This window comes from Vanellus vanellus, assembly GCF_965231255.1.
Source record: "Vanellus vanellus genome assembly, chromosome: 4".
Taxonomy (NCBI): Eukaryota; Metazoa; Chordata; class Aves; order Charadriiformes; family Charadriidae; genus Vanellus; species Vanellus vanellus.
Genome location: NC_138909.1, coordinates 42655730 through 42668601, shown reverse-complemented (window position 1 = coordinate 42668601; position 12872 = coordinate 42655730). Strand labels below are relative to the sequence as shown.

The window sequence follows — 12872 nt, the reverse complement described above, 5'->3', positions numbered from 1 at the left end:
TAGACAGGCCCTTTCCTACGGATGACTCCAGCAGTTGCTCAGACAAACGCTGCAGGTAAAAGCCATCTCCAAAATCCACTAGTTCTTAGTCTGCAACAGAATAGAGGTGTGTCGCTTGTTGTATGGGAAGTCTTCGCTTATTAGGTATTTTCAACATCTTTTGCAGTAGCTTGGAAAGGTCCTGTCCTTGGCAATGTATTTTTGTACCCTCTGTTCTTTGTAGAAATACTCTGTGATGTCTGGGCCAAGAAAAGCTTGACAATATGTTTAGTTGTGTGTTTAACAGAACAGTTTCATGCAAAAAGAAACCCCTAATCCATTCAGTGTGATGAGATTTGTAGAGCTCCTGCTGTAAATGATGTAATCATTCTGAGTAGTGGCCATGTGCTGTTATTTTTTTCTCCTTTCTTATTCTGCAGCTGTTTCTGCACCATTTCTGCTACTACAGAACTAGAAAGTGACAGCAGTTGCAAGACTTGGCCCTCCCCAGGGTTTACCTGTTGCACTGCAGTTCTATAAAGCAAAAAATTTCTCCTTCCTGGTGGTGGTGGGACTGAAGTTCACGCGCCTTCGTCCTCTGAATAGCTGCTGAAATCATTGCTGTACAGGTACTCTTGCTTGTAGTCTGGCTTTTTTGCTGTAAGCGCGAGTTGAGCATTATGTTCCAAACACTGACATTTTTATTAGCGATTCAGTACAGTATGAGGTTATTTTATGTATTAATCACTTTTGAAAAAGGATGCAAATGGTGGCTTAATTCGGAATTATAGTTGCAAACTTTAAGACACGTTAAAGAATACTGTGTGCTGTCTGGAACAGATTGTAAATTTCTTGGGGCAGGAGCTGTGTTTTCAGCTGCCTGATATGTCTTACGTGCTCACGGTTCTGTTCAAACAGAAAAGTTGTGCAGGGGGAGGGAGGGCTTTTTCTTTTAGCTAGTTGAGGAGAATGAGCTAAATGTCAGCAAATTCTGCCCCTAGCATGTACAGCTGAATTGTGAGGCAGTGAATCAGGTCTGTTGTCAACGTGCATAATCTGAGCAGGCATTTCCAGTCCGTGCATTAATCCGTCTATACTACATACACAGTGTGGGGTCGCACAGCCAGAGTGTGCAGCTGATCTCCTCAGCGTCAGGACACGATGGATAATATGATCTCATGAAGTACTTACATATGAAATCCGTTTGGGCTGCTCTCAGAGATAAGGATGTAGTTGTCCATATGTGGAGAATCAAGGCATTTATTAGCATACAAACTAAGTGAATTAAAATGGCCTTTGAAAGTGGTAATACAGAAAGAAATTACGATTTATAAGCTAGTGTTTCAAATGGTACTGTAGTTTGGTTTTGAGCCCTAATCCCCACTTGGCTGTGATGGAAAAAAATTGTTTATGTTAACTAATTGTTGTTCTGGTCCTGAAGTTGCAGGATAAAGGCACTGTGTGTTAAGGTACACCACCAGCCAAAAAAACTTGCATGTGGAATTCTGCACCGTGTGGTTGGTGCTCTTGACAGAGGTTGCTGTCGTCATCCTGAATGTAGTTGCACTGAGTCTTCGATTGCTTTGAGTACACTTGGACTGAGCAGATTAAGTCTTCCCATAGCTAAACCTGAAGTCTCACACAAAGTTAGGACTTCTTTTTTTAGTCCTATGAAATGCCAAAAGTACACTTTCAAGTTGTAGTATCTATCTTTGGAGTTTGTGGAGGGAGATTGAACTTCTGAAAGTTACTTTGATGCTTCCAAGAATTTCAGATTTTTGGCTTGAGAAGTATGTCATTTTCTTGTGCCACACTTCCATCTCTGAATTTGTAAACCCAAACAGTTCCAGTAACTAAGTAACAGCACAGCTGAGTTTTCATAAAAACAACTTCACTGCTTAGAGATGTGATTTACTACTTAAGTGTGTGTCTGTACATATATACAGGGGCAAAAAGTGATGATGACCTCATCTTAAACCCGCTCACAAGAGCAGTCTCAGCTTTTTAGTCTCCAAGCCAAAGACAAATTTACTGTAAGCAAACAGAACTCCGTTGACTTCAGTTGCAGTATCACCATTAAAGTCAGTACTCACTTAATTGCTGAGATAATTCTGTTTGTAGTGATCAATGCTTGAAATGTAAACCTAAAAGAAAAAAAATTATCTTGCATCTTTCCTGGTATCTTTGCAGAGAAAGGAAAGGAGAAGATAGTTAATATTCAGGGTTTTACAAGTAAATCTTAACACTATTTTTCTAATTTTGATATTGCCTTGTTAGAAGACTCTTCTTAAACCAATTTAACAGCACTTGGACCATGCCCTTTACTTAAGAGTCAGCTGGAAGTGATGTCATATTGCAGTTACCAGACACACAAAATAGACCTGCTTATTTTCTAACCTATTAAAAACAAGCATCTTCAGGTACTTCTATTTGGCAAAAGTTTCTCAGAACTTATGGGTTGTGTTCCTCTGTTTTGTTTAAACAAGATTTTGGGTCACAAGTGTAATATTCTGATAAATTCTAGCCATTTTTAGATGCTGCATATAGCCCTCATTTCATCTGTATTAATGGTATTTAAAATTTCTAAATCTTACACTTGCGTGCTTGCACTGAAACAGTTAATAGTCTTTACCAGAGGAAAAACTTTCTATTTGTGTAATATTTATTGATGTTAAACCCACATTATATCAGCACAACAATCCAAAGTAATGATAATACATTTTTTTTTATAAATACAAATAAAAGGTGGCAAAGTAATGCTAGTGAAGCTAAACAAAAAAGTAAATTAGCATGTCACAGTCGAGAAAAATTTGGCAAATGATATGACATACTTTTTCTAGAATAGAATCAGATTATGCCCAGATGACAGACTATGATGTTAACCTAGATTAACGATCCCCATAACTGGTCATATCCTGCACCAGAATAGTACTACCTTATGTGCTAAAGTTTACTAGTCACTAAAAAACAAAACAAACTTTGTGTACTTACAAAGCAATACACATATAGCAGTAATGCAATATATGGTGTACACAATTACAAAATTTAAAAAACCCTAAGTACAGGACTTCTGAATAACTGAGCTGAGATAAAAGATTTCAACACTTTTATTATAAATAATGAAAGATACCATATATGTGCTTCATATAAGGAATACAGTGTTTTCCTTTCATGGCAAAGTATGCTCGTACCATCAAAACGCTCATTTTTCTCCTCAGGCCTAGTAATTCTTCCATCCCACCCTCCCCTTCAGCTGAAATTCATTTGGTTCTAATTTAAAACTACCTAGTCAGGGCTGACTTAGGTGGGGCTCCAGTTTGATGTGGATTTGCCTTGCATTCTGAAAGTAGCCTTCAGGCTTTTCATCTACGGCGCACAGACTCTATCCATTAAAAGAGCTGTCGTTTGTCTGCGATCGGGAGGAGAAAAAAAAAAAATCAAATCTATCAGAGACATGTGCTATGTTAAGAAGTAAAAAAAAAAAGGCACAAAGTTGGCGTTGGTCTTGTCCATCTTCATTTTCCACTTCCTCAGATCTGCAAGCTTATCACCTGTGGTGTATACGTGTCATTTAAATTCATATTGCAGTCTCAACCCATTTTTCACTTACTATACATTTCTAAGAAGATCCTCATAGCCATTACACAAGCTTTAAACAGCTGAACATCCCATACATACAATCCCTAGTTTCCAGCTCACCTTAAGAATTTCAGATTCTTGAATGAGAGTATTATGAGGTTACAGACTGTCTTCAGGAAATCCACAGAGAGGTTCAACCTCTTGCCCTGTTCCCCCCCAACCTTTTCCCCCCGTATTTATGGTCTGGAGTAGACTGTTATTACATGTCAGCTCTTTTCTTCGTTATCTTGAAGAGGTTAAATTACATATGCTTAAACTGTCTTTGCGGTATGTTTGTAAGTAAGCCTCCTCCTAGATGGCAAAAAGGAAAAATACAAAAGAATTGAAAATTACGGTGTTGATGTTGTTGATGATAGACTTGTCCATCCCAACAGCATTTAAGGCAAGATATTTTTTTCATTGTAGACTAGAAGGCAGTTTGTAGAGATACAGCATTTGCTTACATTTCTCTTCCTTGTCCTTTCCTGTTTTATTCTTACAATATTGCACTTGTTCATTGTAGCTATCAGAATGCATTGCCATTTTAGAACTATAGATAACCATACATTCTAATTTGCTTCGTGATCTAATGGCCTCAAATGAAACATCTTGCACCGTTAAGATTGTGTAGCGTCTACTTATTGCTTATGAAGGCACATAGTGATAAACAGCATTCTCTTCTGAAAAACCTGTCTCTCTGATGGATTTTGGCCTTTATGGAAAGGGTTATTCATAAGAGCTGAAGCAACTTAGGTATAAGGAACTGGTGAATGTGATTTGTTGTGCAATGTGTACATTTCTATTAATAATCTATCTATTCTTCTAATTTGGTATAATGAATAAGGAATATATGGTTATTGTGTTTGTTGTTTATCTTTTGTACTTGAAGGTGTTTGCCTTTGCATAAAGTGACATAGGAGTATCATTGGTCAAGGCAATGGCTTTCAGTGTTTCTGCTTTGAAAGAAAATGATGGAAGTGGCAGTTGGATCTACAGATCATCGCTCTCTACCAAGCCAGATGGCATTGTCAGGTGGACTGGATTTGCTTCAGGCTGGAAAGCTGCTTTGATGTCTAGTCCTTGGTCACAAAGTGCAGCGTATCGGCTGGCTGAGGGCCGCACCTTCTTTGGCTTGGTTGTCTGAGGTGGTTGTTGCCACTGAGCTAGAGATTAAAAAAGAAAGAAAAAACGTTAGTCAACTTGAGCTGTGCAAAGCGTGCCAGATGCACAAGCAACCCTTTGTAACGGAGATGATACTCATTTCTGAGCAGCAGAAAACCATTGTATCAAAGGTAAGTTTGTTTCATTTCTGGGTGGTGTTTTTTTTCCTCCGCATCTAGTTTCACCCTCAGATGTGGTAAGGAAAAACAATAGTGTCTGTGTTTGTTACTTCGCCTTTTTGGCATTGCTTTCTACTTTTCCTTGTGTCACTGAGAAGGGTTACAGCGAGGGGTTTGTTTCTGTGCACTAGTCTTACAGTAACAGGCCTGTGCGAGGGTTATTTGTTGTCTATGAAAGGAAATCACCTGGTTGCCATTGCCACTGCTCGTATGCTGAAGAATCTCTATTTTTTTGAATTTAGAATTTTGCTGAAGCCAAATCTCTAATTCACAAGTCCCACCAATACCACCCCCTCAGAAACCATCATTTATCATTCCAGTCTCTCCCCTTCCCCCCTCCGTACCCCCTTTAATTCTTATTAGAGAAGACCGGTAAGAGATTTTGGTTTAAGAAAACATTGACTATGGAAGGGGCTGCTTTGGAACAAACTGAATAATTAAGCAGAAAGCCATAAACCATCTACTACACTTGTGGTAGCTGTCAAAGGTGTATTACAGACTAATGTACAAAGAATACGAAAGGTTAGGGAAGTGCTAGCAGAGCAATAGTAATAATGATCCACAAAAATAATGTAATCATGCCGTTATCTGTTGTTAATTAGCTATATTTAATATACTAAGCAAAAACAGAAAGCATGCATGCTTCTTTTGCTTTAGGTATCTGAAAGATGGTGGAATGTACTTTGACAGAGCATTTGTTGTCTTGATGTGGATCGTTATTATTGAGGAGAAACTATAAACAAAAGAAAGAGAGACCAATGTAAACCATTCTGTGAATAAACTGAAACTTATAGAACTGTTGCTTTTGGGGGGATTAATGTGATCATGAAAACTGAAGTCACTTACTATAAACATCCAACCTGGCGGTGCAAGACACAATCCCAGCCTCATTCTTAGCCGAAACGGTGTACCAGCCGGCGTCCTCCTTTGTAGCTCCCTGAATAAGCAGGCAAATGTAGCCGTAGTTATCCTGGTGCATGCTAAACAAAAGAAAAGTTGAAAATTACTCTTTAAATTGAAAAACAGTGTAGACTGTTTTAAAATGTCATTATAAACAGACCCAATCCTAGTTACAAATTATAGTCCACTACTAATTAATATGGAACTTCCCCTGAAATTAGCAAGCGGAACATAAAACTTTGAGTATGCTTGACAATTTGGCAGTTTAATACCCTATATAGAAAACTAAGAAACAAAAAAGCATAAAGTAACTTCTCTTTCACAATTACAGATTAAGACATCTGGAAATCTGATTTAAGTACTAGGGACACCAGAATTTACCCAGACTTTTTGGGGAAAGGATCAAAAAACTCGAGGAATGCGGTACCGAAATACTCTTAATTATGTAGGAGGACAGCAATAATTTATTACAGAGTCATATGAGTAACGAGTTCCTTTTCTCACAAGATATCATGAGTTTGCTCTTAAACATTCCTACAAAATATTATCAAATATTGAAGACAAGTTTACAGATCTTAGAATATCAAAACCCCCTGAATTGTAGTTGCTTAACTATGCAGCGGAGTTATGACTCAAGGTTTCTGCTGAGAAGCAGATAGATAGCTTTACTTAGGGGCTTCAGTTTTCACCAGTAAATTTCTGTAAGTCTTAGTTCTAGAAGAGAAAAACTACTTCTCCACATGCTTAAAGTGCAAAGATAGTTGTTTAAGTCCAAGGATGGAAAACAGAACTACCATTTTAATTCTGGCTGAGCCACCAGGCTGGCTGCAAGTTTGAGTAAATGGCGTACATTATTACAATAACTAGTTAATATTTATGAGCTGCTGTTCACACAAAGCATTCTTCAGTCCTTCTAGGTTTTCATGTGTGTTAACAGGGTAAATCGTCACTGAAGTTATACATGGGGAGGTTATGCTAAGTCAGTCTAACCTCACTCGGTCAGTGTTGTATGTGAGTGACTCGTTCTCCTTCTTCCAAAATATCTGAGGAGATGGCTCCCCCGAGATTCGACACTCCAGTCGCACTGGGAATCCCTCAGTCACACCTGTGTTTTGTAGCTTCTCTATAAACACAGGTGCTTTGTGTACTTCCTTAGCTGTGAAAATAAAGATTGCAGTCATGTTGACACTAGTCTATGAAAATGTAGCCTTTCAGCAACAAGCTAAAAACCGATAATGAATAACTTAAGTGGCAGGAAACTGAAGTGTTGTCTTCATTAATCACAAACTCCAATCTTTGTTCATCTGAAGAAAACAGTCACATCAGTATTTTAACAGAGAAAAAGTGAGCGCTAATAGAGCCAAGTGGTTTCCCTCGCCTCCCTGAAAGAATTGAAACGTGGAGCATGAAGACTTGATAAACTGGCTGCACAATGCGTGTTAAACAGCGCTCCTTCATACTCCATAAAAGGATGGGCTTTTAATTATAGAAGGAACTGCTCTACCAGAAGGCTGGAATGGCATTAATCTAATCAGTGAAACACACAAATCACGTCATACCAGCTACCCATTGGCAGACCTGGGCCTGCACAGATTGCCATTACAAACCCCATTCAAGTAAATAGTCTGGTTTGCGGCCTCAGCTGTGGCAACAGCCCCCTTTTCTTAACTGTGTGCACAGAGGTTACTTGCCAGTCAACTTGGGCCACAACAGAACACAAATGGACCACCTGTAACTCTACTGTAGCTCTGTTACTCCCAGGTTTCCTTTTCTTACCCCCACCCCTCAACCATCTCATTTGGCGGCACTTACATTTTCCCTTCTCGTGTTATCCCTACAGTGCTCAGTGTGGAAGCTTTGCATGAAGCCGTTACCTGCAACAATGAGCTCCAGGCTGAATGTATTTTCACCAGCTCGGTTGCTGGCAATGCACGTGTAGATTCCAGCATCTCTGGCTGTGACTGGTTCTATGATCAGGGAGTGCACACCATTCTCACGCACCAACATTTTGTGAGAACTATCGGGGCGAATTGGTCTTCCATTAAGTTGCCAGCTTAAATCCGGAGTCGGTAATCCACTAACCTTCAGTGCAAACAGAATAATGGGAAATGGTTTTAGCTGTACGAAACGCTGGGGGAGTCCTGACTCGATACTTCAGAGAAGTTTGGTTTTGTTTGCAACTGCAGGTGTACTACAAGATTTGAAGATCTAATTCTGTCCTGAATTACATATTGACTCAGTGGTATTCATTTACTTACTTTCTGGCCAACTCCCTGAATTCCATGATGTCTTATAGGCGTGACTGAAAAAAGATCAGTGTTTAGATACGGTAGAAGCTAAATAACAATACATTGCAAAACAAAAGGCAGGGTGACACCTTTTGTCTTTTTTTTTATTGTACTGAAGACACTCCTTTCTAGATTAACTTCTTGTGGAAAACTTGCAGACAAAAAGATGTTAGCTGACTAATTATTGAACTTTTAAGTTCCATTCCACTTAGGTGTAACCCAGTGACAGTACAGCCTGCACCAGTTAATGCTTGGTCTGTGTGAACAAGTCTTGTACTTTTGAAAGCCGTGACGTTTGCTGTGGGTACTGCTTGAAAACAAATAGCTTCTCCCAAGTATATCAGCAGAAAGTAAACAAAAGTCATCCAAGCCTTAATTAATTCTGTTAGGCAGAGTCATAAATCAAGACTATATTGTTTGAAACTTTAATGGGGGGATCGAAACTCAAGTAGTAAAAGGGCTTAAAACGGAGAAGCATGCTGTCTTTAGAGTGTGTGCTGCTTCACTCCACACCCTGGCGTAGCTGGGTTCTGAAAATCAGTTTAGGGTGAGCTGTAAGATTTGCTCCAAGCACTTTCACTGGAAGGGAGGCAAACTTTGATTGTCCACTTCCTCATAAGCAGTGACATTAATTAACCTATTGACAGTCATTGAAACTGCCAACAGGTCAAATAGCTTTAAAAAGAAACTAAGTTGGTTTTTGAGTTAGCGAATGTTATGGAAAGATTGCCGCTACCCTTAGCGGGGTACTTGCCTTGCAGTCCATTCTGCAGAGTTTTCCTTCTTGAACAGTCACGTCTCCAGGAGCCTGCAGAAAATGAGGCCGGAAGAATCTTTCCTGAATTGGTTCATTTTCATCACCACTGTCCCTTGATCGAGATCGTGGTCTTAAAATAACATGAAATAAAGGTAAATTATTTTTTTTTCTCTGCTAAATCAGAAGAACCAAAATCACTTACAAGTCTGCAGGGAATTTTACACGGCTTCTTTGATCTATACCATATAATCACTCCATATTTACACACATACACTGGGAGCATTTGGCTCAGACTGAGTTAATTATGACACTGTACTTATTAATTGCTTTCATTTAATTCACATGTTGCAACAAAATATGATCTAGAAGACAATCCTGCGACAGAGTAATTGCTTGTAATAATTATTTATACATGATAGTATTTTTGTTTAGAGTTAGCCTGAGCTGAAATACAAAGAAAATCAGTTGGTAGGCCTTAGCATATAGCTTCAGTTTCCCATTTCTGCTGTCCTGTGTATTTAATCCCTCCCCTGTTGCTGATTACACCAGCAACTGCATGTATGGATCGATAATTATGTTTACCTTTCAGAAAACAACAGCAGCTAAAAGCTAACTCCTCTCAGCTGAGAAGAGACTTTTCACATCAGGCTTATTTTTCATCTTCTCTTGTCCTGCACTACTGAAGCCCATGCAGAAAATTCTGTAGATTGAAGTGCTGTGGATATTTATTCCTCATTTAACATTTTTTTTGTTTGTTTGAGAGATTCTTGAACATTTTCAAAGCATCAAATTGTGGTGTCAAAACAATAAGAATTTGCTCTAGTTGGTGAGTTTCTCACCAGTTTTGCAGACATACGTGTCTCATATGCACATGGCTAGGACAGAAGATGGATAGTAATAAAGAAAAACTGTACTCATATCTTTTGGTAATTAGTTCTGCAATCCCAACTAGCACTAGAGGGCTACACAGTGTGAGCAACCCGTGCAAAATCTGCCTTCATAGGATTTACATGCATCCTGTTGAGACACTGTTGATAAGATGCCAATGAAGTAGCAGTAACGAGTGCCTCTTAATGTCTTGCAGGGCTGAGCCAAGGAGGATAATGGGCACCACAGAAGTGGGAAAGTCCTGAAAGCCACCGTCTCACTGCTGCAGCTGCATAAAAAGGCAGCACTGGTCACAACTGGGGGGCAAAAAATTTACACCAAATGAAATGGAAAAAAGGTTAGGGGTTTGTGACCTACAATGTTTTTTTCTGATGATAGTATGTTCTTCCATCGTGAAAACTTAAAAGTTCTCAAATTACACATTTGAAAGGAAACCTAAATGGGCATGGTCTTTAGTTGAGAATCGGAAATAAATAATGCATTTCTTTTTACCTCTTTGTAAATTTACCTCTAAAATTGCAGGCTATTTTTAAACCTTTACCTTTGAGAGGTAAAACTAGGCTTATTTTAATTCTAAAACGTTTTGTGGTTTTAAAGAAATAATGAAATTAGTAGAGCCAATTACTTCAGCTGTCTAGGAATGACAGAGTGCAATAGACTGGAATACCCGTGCATTAGCTGCGGGTTCGGCAGAGTTGTGATGTGGGCATCAAATTGCAAAGATTAGTTTCGGCAACACTGACATCAGGTACTGAATGTGTCCAGGGGAGACTCCATGGGTTGGTGTGGCGCAATGCACTGGGAATTTCAGCGAGCAAGAAGCTGGGGAGGACTTTATGACTGACCGTATGACAATGATCACTCATTTGGGATAAAGGAGATTAAGTCCAAATTAATCTTCTAATTGAGAGCACAGGAAATAGGAATATTTCTTTTTAAAATCTTCCTTAAATCTCATGCATTTTAAGATTATTTACGTGGGGCTCTGGCTGCAGTGCACGCAGGACAGCATAGGTGCTACAGTTGAACACCGCGTCCTCCAAGGGAACAAGCCCAAGCTTGTACGCATCAGACAATTCAAAAGTTACCCCCCAAAGTAATGCTAAGAAGGTGATGTTTGCTAGCTAAGCCAATTTCAGAAAAATACATTGAAAAGGAAATAAAAACTACAAAGAGTGTTTTAAAGTGGCTGTGATGTAGTGAAGATGACAAAAACCAGAGTTCTGCCAGAACACATGCTGTAAGAGATTAAAATGCTTCAGGAAAAAGCATGTCAACAGTGTAACAAGTCATATGGTTCATTAAGCTAATAATTACACTTGTAAAAGGAAAAAAAAAAAGATTTTGTTGTGCTCAAGGAGAAAAGCTTATAGAAATAATACTGTGATGCCACAGGAGTATTACTTAGCAAAAGTATATGGCAATACATGTGACAAATACCATAGCACATGGGGAGCACAATGGTGTGGTGTGTGTCACATTAGAAAAGCCGACGGCAGGAGTCTGTCTTAGGAAGGTTTTACGTGCTCACATGTCACATTTCATCAGTCTCGGGGAGGGCTGGATGATGGGAGTAGTGAGAAACGTCCCTAAACAGAAACAGTGTTGTGCTGAATCCTCAGCAGGAACAGACCTTCCGTAAGTAAAGATATCAGGATGAGCCCTCACGTATGGTAATTTTAGAGGAAATAAGAATCCCTGATAAATTTGCCCTAATTTTAATTAAACTGCTATCTGAAAATCTCTCATTTCTAATTCATTACTGGACACCCAACCAAAACACAGTCCAAACACAGTGGCTGCCTGAGTGCTTCTCTCAATTGGAAAATAAAATACCAGCCGTAAACGGCCTCAGCCTTCGGGTGCATTTGGAGAGATTGAAAAAGGGGCCTCCCCCATTGTCACCCGAGGCTTCCGCCTGTCGCAGACAGAGACAGACCCAGACTTTGTCCTTCAGAAAGGTGCAGAACTGTCAGCCATTCACTGCTCTTTCGCGCATACCTGTCTTCCTTTCTCCTGGCCCCATTTTAAAGATGTTTCCCCTTTCTCACCCTGCACGCACCGAAACCTGATGCTTCATGGCAGCTTTTCCCTTCAGGGATTAACAGAGACTTTTCGGTTTTACCCATTATCTCCAGGTGCCGAGTGCCTCATTTACTGTGCGCCAGATGGACCCAGCTTTTGTGGGCTGTTCTCACAGTGCGGAGATAGCAGAATATTCCTCTCCATCAGCAGCCTCAACTTTGGGCTTAACAGGCCTAAACGTGAAGCCTTCAAGGGGCAGTTGGTAGGAGGCCTCAGTGGGGAAATGTTGGGAGATGCTTTCCGGGCTGCGGGAAGCCCAATTTGTTCCGTGCAGGAATAAGGCTGATAAGATCTTTTAAACAACCAACCTCACTTCCTAATACTTCCTAGTTATCAGAGGGGGTGAGGGAGCCTGTTTTGCACGCAGCAGTTCTACAGTACGTACTACTACCACTACTAATTGTCAGAGGAATCTTTTCTTTATTGCACATTGACTGTATGTAGTTACATCTATACATTACAGTTGGGCAATATTGACATTCTGTGGCCATTGTGACCATTAAGCAGAACACGTGCCTCATCGCAGCAGAATCCAGAACCGGAGCCCTCTTACTCCCTTGAAAGCAGTTCTGTTTGGGTAACCAAAATGAATTTTTTGTGTCGTCTAAAGATGTCTAAGCTGTGCTAAATAGCCTCATAAATGCTTTGGGTAATGCAAAAAAAAGTATTTGAAGGGAAAATTCCCTTATATGGCCCAAAACCATAAACCAAAGCTTCATATGTGAATAATTGTAAACTCACCAAAGATAAGTTTAATACTTTATTTCTGACTCATAATTCCTTATAAGAACCTGAACTGAAATCACTGAAATACTAAAATATTTCTAATGTAAATCTAATAAACTTATTTGGCATGCAGTTATTTCTGCTCTTTCTTTAAACAAATACTTATTAAAAGCTGCAGAAAGTATAGGTTCCTCGTAGAATCCTAGTCAGGTGAGATGTTTTAAAAAAACATCTAAGGGACAAGGTCCTTCCCAACAGCTGACAGTGTAATTTAAGATAAGGAGTAATAAG

The 12872-nt window shown here is 39.5% G+C and overlaps 1 protein-coding gene and 1 long non-coding RNA gene across 4 annotated transcripts in view; one reads left to right on the top strand and one right to left on the bottom strand.

The window, feature by feature from the left end:
* Window positions 1-2626: 2626 nt before the first annotated feature.
* The window catches only part of PALLD (palladin, cytoskeletal associated protein), a gene marked incomplete at its 5' end in the record, with an annotated part of 205036 nt that continues 194790 nt past the window's right edge, over window positions 2627-12872 (bottom strand). For both annotated transcript variants that reach the window (XM_082481981.1, XM_082481982.1), the window contains 5 exons: window positions 2627-4760; window positions 5784-5917; window positions 6828-6993; window positions 7712-7919; window positions 8880-9012. In XM_082481981.1, the coding sequence (XP_082338107.1) occupies window positions 4588-4760; window positions 5784-5917; window positions 6828-6993; window positions 7712-7919; window positions 8880-9012 (814 nt within the window). In that variant the 3' untranslated portion in view covers window positions 2627-4587. The remainder of the gene's footprint in view (window positions 4761-5783; window positions 5918-6827; window positions 6994-7711; window positions 7920-8879; window positions 9013-12872) is intronic.
* LOC309670867 lies at window positions 4674-12704 on the top strand. 2 transcript variants are annotated; one of them, XR_014269061.1, is made up of 4 exons: window positions 4674-4889; window positions 8918-9034; window positions 9967-10107; window positions 11909-12704. It is a non-coding gene; the product is annotated as an uncharacterized lncRNA (long non-coding RNA). The 2 variants fall into 2 exon arrangements; XR_014269062.1 differs by lacking the exon at window positions 11909-12704 and having other exon boundaries at window positions 9967-10851.